Here is a 9353-nt window from a genome sequence, read left to right as displayed (position 1 = left end):
TTACTTTATATAATTTTATTTTATCATTTTACATTTAATATAATTACATTTTATGTTACAAACGAAAATATTATTTTTCAGCACGGTAGAGTAAAGGTTAGAACAACTGCAGAACAAGAAGCATTAAAAAATAAAGAATGTGCTGAAAAACTTGCACGTTATAGAGCTGGCATGAGTATTGTGTTTGAAAAAGTAATTTCACTTCAATATTATTTTGTATGTGTGTGTGTTGAGTAAGGAGTAAATGGAAAAAAATGATTGCATTATAAAAATGAAATAGGAAGAAGGATATTAACCAGATAAAAGATATCTCCAATTATAATTTTGTTATTTTATGTGTTATAGAGAAGAAGTAATATTTATGATGATGAACTGATGACGGTTAGTGGACGCATGTTACTACAAAATCCAGACATTTACACATTATGGAATGTTCGTAGAGAAGCATTTATAAACAATGATTGGTAATTATAAAATAGTAATCATTTTTACTGTTTACCTCGAACTAATAATAATAATTTAAATTTTTCGATCTTAAACAATAGTAAACATATTTCTTACTCCCTTCAATAATTCTAATTTAATATTGTATCAATGTAATATAATTGTGTAACATTTGTTATTAATAATAATAGTGATATAAATATTTATGTATTAGTAACATAAAGTCCAGTTCAAAAAATTTCTAATACAAAGTAATCAAAATTAAATTTACATATTGTGAATATACTTACACTTTAAATTTATGCAAGATTCAATATGATATAACATTTGATAAAACAGGGATGAAAAAATTTCGAAAAAATTTTACCAAAATGAATTAACATTTACTGAATATTGTTTACAAAAAAATCCTAAGTCATACTGGGTATGGTACCAACGAATGTGGATTATGAATCATCTAGAAGATTGTGACTGGAAGAGAGAACTAATGTTATGTTCTAAGTGTTTAAATTTGGATGAAAGAAATTGTGAGTTAATAATATTATAGATTGTTTTACTTTCATTATAGCTAGAGTAATAAAATACAAATGTTATTTTTGTTTTATTTCAGTTCATTGTTGGAATTATAGAGAATTTGTTGTACAAAAAGCAGGAGTTTCTCCTGAAGAAGAATTTCAATTTGCTACTTCAAAAATTCTAAATAATTTCTCTAATTATTCTTCCTGGCATTACAGGAGTCGACTATTGTCAAAAATGTTTCGTAATTCTGATCAAAGGGATATTGATGAAAAGAAAAAAAATGGTAACATTTTTATTGGACATTAATAGCTTATAAGTATTAATAGCTAATAATATTATAAGTTTACTTCATTTTTGGTTCGTTTATTGTCGTAATTAGAACTATTGTTTCTTTTTCTTTTGCAGAATTATGTAAAAATACGAAATATGGAAAAATAATTTTGCAAAAGAAAAAAAAACAATAGTTCTAACTACGACAATAAACGAGCCAAAAATGAAGTGAACTTATAATTTTGGTCAGAATTGTATATAACATTTCTTTTTAAATTATTTTGTAATAAATAATATCCAAATTCTTGTTTTTATTTTAGAATTAGAATTGGTAATGAATGCCACATTCACAGATCCTAGTGATTCTAGTGCCTGGTTCTATCAAAGATGGTTATTGGATGCTCATGAAAGTTCTTCTACCCTGTCTCAAGCCTTAGTAAAGGATACTAATGTAATTCTTTTAGCTAATAAAAATGTATCAACTGAGTCAATATACTTACAAATAAATACTGAAAATGAAAATGTTCAATGGAAGTCTTGGCAAGAAACAAAATTTTCAAAGTTATGGTTTGGGATATTTAAAAAACAGTTACCTGAAATAAAAAATATTCACATAGGAATAGAAGGAACATTTTATCCTTTACTTCATTTTAATCAGAAATGGATATATAGAAAAAGAAAATATAAATCCTGCTATAATGAAGATCAATTATTGGAACAATTATCGAGTTATAAACAACTTGTAGAAATGGAACCTAATAATAAATGGGCCCATCTTACTGCTATTCTTTTAATGAGAAAAATTGATTTTATAAAATTTTATGAAGATATTTTAACGAACTTGCATGTTCTTATTTTTTGCTTTAATTTTCGTTATACTCTATGATTATAACTTTTATTTCTAATATTCTTATTTTAAAAACGGTCTAAAAATTTATCAAATATTTTTTTCAGGAAGTAAATATGTCATTGAATATAAATTGTCTGAATTATGGGACATTGAAGGAGATCAGGATGTAAAGTCTGAAATTGATCTTTCAGGATTAAACTTAACTACACTTAGTAATAATGAACATCTCAATTTCTTTGAGGAAATAAATCTTGGTGCAAACTTCTTATCAAATTCTTTACACCAATTATCTTTTCTACAAAATTGTAAAAAATTATCACTTTCAAGCAATGAATTGGACAGTTTGGAAAAATTTCCCACATTACAAAACCTTGAAATTTTATCACTAAGGAATAATAAATTGAATAATGTTGAGGAAATATTACAATTATTGATAAGACATAAATTGAAGTTACTAGATTTAAGAGAAAATCCTGTTTGTAATACTAAAGGATTACAAGCTGCTATTATACAAAGCAATACAGATTTACAATTATATATAGAGTAATTTTTATAATACATATATTGATGATAACATATTGTTGCAGATACATAAACAAATAAAATTCAAAATTTTATTATAAAAAGAATAAAAATACTTAAATTATTTATTACTTATTTCTTTTGAGTTTGTGTATAGCTTTGAAATTTGAAGAATTCTTTACATTATTTTTTTTAGTAGAATATAAAAATATTATCACAAATATCACTATAACAAATATCACGTTATGCAGGATATTCTGCTTAAATGCCTTAATTATTGTTACTACATGATATGTAGAAGTAATTATTGTAGAAAAAAAATGTTCTATAATTATTTTGAAGTACTTTGCTGCACAAAATAAGAAGACACTTCAATATCGCATTTATATTAAATGAAATTACACGTTAATTAGAAACATTTATTTTAAACTAAAGTTTTGATAAATTAAACAAATAATACGATAAATTTCCAATTTAAACAAAAATATCAGTTTCTTTGGCCAAAATAATACAGTCCTTAAAAATGGAAAGAAAAATGTATATAATTAAATAAAACTGTCATTTTTTTTTTAACTTCAAAACAACAATTGACGAATCTTGTTTGTTTTAATTATGTCATTAATTTTTATTTTATTTTTCAAATACATTTCCGTATAGTTATTTACCAGATGCATACAATAGGATAATGATAAATAACGAAAATTAAAATAACAATAGCTACAACAGTAATTATTAGCCCCATAAAAATACTTTTTTTTATATATTTATTTATTATATCAATTTAATAATAATTTTTATTACATTAACAATTATTATTGCATATGTACCATTATTATTACCAAACATATTTTTAATTGACATTTATAATTTTCAATTTGCCGCTTATGTGAAGGCCAATCAATAGAGAATAAAATGGTTCTAGCAAAAAGCGTACTATTACTGAACGCACTTATATTATTGTTTGGATTACCATTCGATTTATTTATTCTCTGACATTGATGTAGCGAACAATATGGCTCGTCACTGTTAAAATTCTACTAAGGAAACGTTCTATTAGAAGATTTAAATCTTTTAGTGATACGATGACTTATTTTCAAATAATTTTATCAACTTGTTCTTACATTATTAGTATGCGTACCTGATACTTATGATATTCCGTGTAGGTGAAGGTGAGCGTATGTAAACGTGATACGTATGTGCACGTTGAATCATTATTTCTCATAACCTTTTTATGAATACGAAATATAGCCGATGCAATTAGACAATCTTAAAAGATGTGGTTAAATCCATACATCTTGTAGCCGGCAAGCGGTAAAGATAGTAGACACATACTATATCCAATGGAGTGGACCGTGTTCTCGTGATTTTTGGCTTCAAGTAGATTTTACCGTATCTTCGCTTTACGGAAAATTTCATTCAAAGTCTAGTTAAGTGTGTAATCTCTACAGTGTATCATATCATGACCTCGTCAAATAGAGGGATTCAAATCGGCTCTGCTTGGTTTCAAACAAAAATTAACCTAAGACCACAGCGTCGAGGTATTCATCACGTTACCGAGGAAATCCTAAAAGGAATTCCCGAACTCTGTGAATTTTCTGTTGGACTTTGTCATATACAAAGTAAGCGAGTTTCTTTAATAAAAAATGATTACATTGTAGTATAATGTTTCAAATGAATGCTATTTGAATTTTTGAATGAACACACACAAGCTATATTATTTTTTAAGTCAGGTTAAATTTTGATATATGTAATCTATCAAAACTACTAATTTAAATTATTATTCTATAGAAAATTAAAATATATTCTAAAGCTAATTAGAAATAACAAATACAAGTCCATGATACTGCATTGTACTGATGACCCTTAATGGTACGTATAAAGATGATAAGATGGGGATAAAGATTAGGAAAAAGATGCATATATTAATATCAAATATTATTATTGACTTTAATAAAACAGTACATTCTATTTAAAACCCAGAAAAATTTAATACAGATATGAAATTTCCTTAATTGTATTAATATGCTTGGTAATTCAAATATATTTATTATGTTAAGGAGATAAGTAATAAAGTATATGTATATATATAATTACTAGAAAAATTATAAACATGTTTTTAATATAAACAATCATTTCTTATTAATTTTTAGTTCTTCACACATCGGCAAGTTTAGCATTAAATGAAAATTGGGATCCAGATGTTAGAGATGATGTAGAAATGATGCTTAATAAATTAATTCCTGAAGGTTTGGACTACAGACACAATTGTGAAGGACCAGATGATATGGTATGTTTATAAAATTCTTACATATTACGTCATTTCATGAGTAATGTTGGTTTAGATACTCAGTTGCAAGAGGAAAATAATATTTACTTTTACTTTCAATCAGCAACATACTTACCATTGTTTGTGAGAAACATCTTCTATCTTTTAAGCAGCTTTTCAATTCCTTTGTAAAAAAGTTCTTTGTTTTTAAATTAAAAAACATTCAATATTGAACTGGTCTGTTATTGAACTTTTTGTCCTTTCATAAATATAAGCAGTAAAATAGTCCCAAGAATATAATAATTAAATTGTTCTCCTAGCATTGTTTTTAGTGTGTGTGATCAAACATTATTGTGATAAAAAAGAATAACTTTACATTTTACCAATATGGTCCTTTCTTTATCAAGTCTGCATGTCATTTCCATAATTCTATATTGTAAACTATAATTGTCTCCCTTTGTTTTAGAAGTAAATATATACTCTACTAAACATACAGTATAGCTTTTTTCGAATGAAAATCAAGTTTTGTTGTAGATATTGATTGCTGACTTTGTGATAGTTGATCTTCAGAGAGGAAGAATTAATTTTTTTCTTAGTTACAATTTTGCTAAGACATAAGGGATCCTATTGCTGGTTTCAAACTTTTGCACATTGAATACTGTTTGTTATATACAATGCTAGTTTCCTAATTTTAACATTTTTTCAATGCTTTCCAATGCTTATAAGCAAAACTGTTAGTGAAAATTCTTCTTATATCATAAAATGTGGTCCTCCTTCAGTTAGACACTTTAAAGCATCATCATCAAATTGTTGTGAACAGTTAGACTTTGTCTCATTATTTAATTCAAAATTATTGTTCTAGAATTTTGAGGACCACCTTTGATATTGTTTTACATTTAACACTTGTCCACAAACCTCAAAAATATTTTTGATAGCATTTGCAACTATATTGCCTTCTTAAAACTCCTACAGCATACAATGCTGCAAACAAATATCATTACTACACATTTTGAAATTTTTTCTAAAGTTAAGAAATATGATTTAAATACATTTAACATTATATTTAAATATTTTTAATGCTTGATTTAGATTAAAGAAGCAATGTTCTTTCAAAAGCATATCCAAAGACTTCATATTGTTGCATTGCATAAACATTGTATAGGATTTTATCAAATCTAAAGTAAGAAGAGACATTACTTAAGAGATGACTTAATAGTTTTTAAAATTAAATTGTGCTGTGCATTATATATACCTATTTGTTTTCTTACACATTCATTTCTTGTGCATTTATATGTTTGTATGTATGTACTTATATTATTTATTTCAGCCAATCACAGCTAAGAAATTCGAACTTAGTTTACATTTATCTTAACTGTACAAAGTTAACTTAATCCATTTATGTGCCTCATTCTCTCATTCCTTTTTCCTTTATTCTCCTAACTTATTTCTTTTATTATTCTACTCATTGATCTACTGTTTTCTATCTCTTTCTTATTACTCTATTGCACTACTTTCCATTTTCTCCTTCCTTTTCCTTTTCAACTGTCTAAGCCAATCTTCTATCCTCTCATCTTTCTTTCACTCACTACATCTTCTACTTCCCTACAATCCCTTACTAAGTGCTCCAACGTTCCGAATTTGTCTCTGCGTGGATCGCATTTCCTTCCTTCTTGTTTTTCCTAGTGTCTGTTTCACCTTTCTGTATTTCCACACCTCTCCTGTGCTATTAGTTGCTGATTCTTACCTAATTGGTATCTTTCTCACCTCTCCCCATATATCCTGTATCTCCTCCTTTGGCCCTGTGCCTTCTCTTTTTTCTTTTTTAATCTTTCTTCTATCTTCTCTAGAACTTGCAACGTTAATTCTTTTATCTTCTTTTCATGCTCTTTTTCTCTTCTCATATTCTTCTTTTGTAATATTTACTCTATCTTTCTATATAGTTCTTCTTCTTTTCTTTTCCATCTATCTTCTATAATTTTTATTCTATGGTATAACTCATTTATTTATTTCTTTATCTCTCTATCTCTCTAACTTTTCTCTTTCTTATGTTATCTCTCTCTTTATATTTTTCATTGTGCTTATTGTAATCTTCACTGTTCTCTTTCCTTCTGTTTTTTCCCCTTCCCTTTTCTTTTTTTTCTTTTTTTTTTGCCACTTCTCTCTTTTCCTCCTTTTTGTGTTGGTTCTCCACAGCTTAGAAATTTTTCTATTGCAAGAGTTCTCTTTAATCTTACTCTCCTCTAATGAAGGCCTTCCCCTTTTCCTCTTCCCATTTTTCAGTGTGCTGTCCATTTTGTCTTCTATTATGTTTTCCTTTTCCGCTTCCTCTTTCTCCTATCCTTCCTTCCTGTCAATTGTGGTTCTTCTTATCATCATTTCCTTAATTCCTATCTCTCCTACTTACCTCTAATGTTTATTCTTTTTCCTACCCCTGCTATTGTACTTATATTACATATACTATTCCCTAACTTTACCTGTCCATCCTAACCTTACTTTTCTATTTTCTTTTGCTTTACCTATTTCGTTTCCCTGCCTCTCTAATTGTTCTCATAATTCTATTCTGTCTCACTTACTACTTGTCTCCTACCTAAATTTATTTCCTTATACTATTTAATTCCATGTTTATATTCTCACATGTTTCACTCCACGCTACTCACTTTTAGTACCTTCTAACTAAGTCCCTATTTATATGCTTGTATATCAATGAAAATAACAATAGAATTACATATAGATAAAAGCAATGCTAAATACAATTTTCTATTTTAAATAAAGTATTTTTATTAAAATGAAATAATTACAACAATTTAATTAATTGTATTATTTATAGCCAGCACATATAAAGGCATGTTTTCTGGGCTCTTCATTGAGTATTCCTATTACTGATGGCAAGTTGACTTTGGGTACATGGCAAGGAATTTGGTTGTGCGAACACCGTAATGATGCTGGATGTCGTAAAGTAGCTATTACATTGACCGGTTGTCTCAGGGATTCTGCACGTAGTCCTCTGAGCCCTGTTAGTCCTATTGCTTCTACTAGCAGCTAGGACCACTCTCACCCCCAAAGGCGTAGCAAACGTCAGCTGCGCATATCTACATCCAGTGATTCAAGCTAGCAGCTGCTTAACTTTAGTCAAATTCTAAGAGTATAATTTAGAAAAGAGGGTATGGATACTTCAAAGATATTCATAAATATTATATTTTTTATATCTAATTGTTATTATAAATTTAACCTTTTTTTTATTACTATATAACATGTAAAATCATAAAATTTAGTGACAATATTCACTAACATACTTCAGCTTACTTATATTTGATGATTTTATCCAGATTATATAGAGGCATTCCTTCAAAGTAAGTTAACAGTAGCTGTCCAAAAGTGTGATTCATTAAATATAATGTTGTTCAGCACTTACAAACTGCCAAGGCAATTGAATATTATGTGGAGTCAAAAATATATAAACAAATCAATAAAAGTATCCAGCACTCTTTTTCATTGCTCTTAGTTAAAATTAATGTAATGCATTCCGATATAATGCGTCCAATATTCCGAATTTAATTACATAGCTTTATTTAAGTAATCCTTTTATAAAAAAAGAAAATGATGAATAAGAAAAATGGCATTAATACTTGCTCAGCTGAGATCTTGCATCATTTTTTACAGTATGTAAAAACATCTCAACAATGATATAACTTTCTAACTCACTGCTTATCATAGGGTAGGCATTTTTAATGACGTTTCCAATGCATTTGGGGGTGTATATAGATTACAATAAACACTTCTTTGCTGTGCTAATATATTTCTGCTAGAGGTATCTACATAAGTTACAATAATAGTATCAACATATGGGCGAATCAGTATGAAAGTAGGACAGTTAAAAAATCATAAAATTATGCAAATAATGATTTAGACTCATTGTACTGTTAAGTATTTACTAATGAAAAAGTATCCTAGAAATCTTAATTAATCTAACTGAAACATGAAGTGTCATCTAGGGATCTAGCACTGCAAAGAGTTGTAATAAAAATTACTTACAATGTTATTAAATTAACCAAACCTTATCATGGGAGCTTGTTGACATATGTAATGTACTGTTAAGCAAACAGTCGATGTTAGTTGTTAATCTTTCTCATATATAGCATAAATGATCGTCCATTATAACTAATGAAAATGCTTTAATGTGAAATATCCAATTCATATAGCTAAAATATTAACAACTCAAACATATAACATTATCAAAAATTATAATACAATTTTAGCAAATTATAAATTTCTTTCATTCATAAAAAACTTATGGATCAAATTGGATATATTTCACTATATAATATTCAAAATTTGAAATTCATCTGTAAATTCGATTCTAATTTTTTGAATGTGCTCAACAAAACAAGTTCTTAAATATGTAAAACTTATAAACATAATGAAAATGGTTATGATATTCAAATTTATAAAAATTAATATTATCTTCAGTAACTTACATAATTC

General features: G+C 27.2%; 2 protein-coding genes across 3 annotated transcripts in view; both read left to right on the top strand.

The window, feature by feature from the left end:
- The window catches only part of LOC108573613 (geranylgeranyl transferase type-2 subunit alpha), a 2991-nt gene extending 361 nt beyond the window's left edge, over positions 1 to 2630 (top strand). Inside the window, exons 3-8 of the mRNA XM_017936077.1 lie at positions 82 to 192; positions 346 to 464; positions 784 to 971; positions 1055 to 1246; positions 1554 to 2105; positions 2188 to 2630. Of these exons, the coding sequence (XP_017791566.1) occupies positions 82 to 192; positions 346 to 464; positions 784 to 971; positions 1055 to 1246; positions 1554 to 2105; positions 2188 to 2630 (1605 nt within the window). The remainder of the gene's footprint in view (positions 1 to 81; positions 193 to 345; positions 465 to 783; positions 972 to 1054; positions 1247 to 1553; positions 2106 to 2187) is intronic.
- Positions 2631 to 3625: 995 nt separating this feature from the next.
- Positions 3626 to 8025, top strand: LOC108573644 (UPF0047 protein YjbQ). Of its 2 annotated transcripts, XM_017936119.1 has the most exons (4): positions 3626 to 3774; positions 4054 to 4224; positions 4756 to 4892; positions 7699 to 8025. In XM_017936119.1, the coding sequence occupies exons 1-4, from the start codon at positions 3753 to 3755 to the stop codon at positions 7912 to 7914; spliced, it is 546 nt and encodes a 181-aa protein (XP_017791608.1). In that variant the 5' UTR covers positions 3626 to 3752; the 3' UTR covers positions 7915 to 8025. The 2 variants fall into 2 exon arrangements, with proteins under 2 accessions (XP_017791608.1, XP_017791609.1); XM_017936120.1 differs by lacking the exon at positions 4054 to 4224.
- Positions 8026 to 9353: the final 1328 nt, after the last annotated feature.

Source organism: Habropoda laboriosa, unplaced genomic scaffold (genome assembly GCF_001263275.1).
Source record: "Habropoda laboriosa isolate 0110345459 unplaced genomic scaffold, ASM126327v1 scaffold128, whole genome shotgun sequence".
NCBI classification, from domain to species: domain Eukaryota; kingdom Metazoa; phylum Arthropoda; class Insecta; order Hymenoptera; family Apidae; genus Habropoda; species Habropoda laboriosa.
Note: the sequence above shows the minus strand (reverse complement) of the source record. Positions and strands in the feature narration are given on the sequence as shown.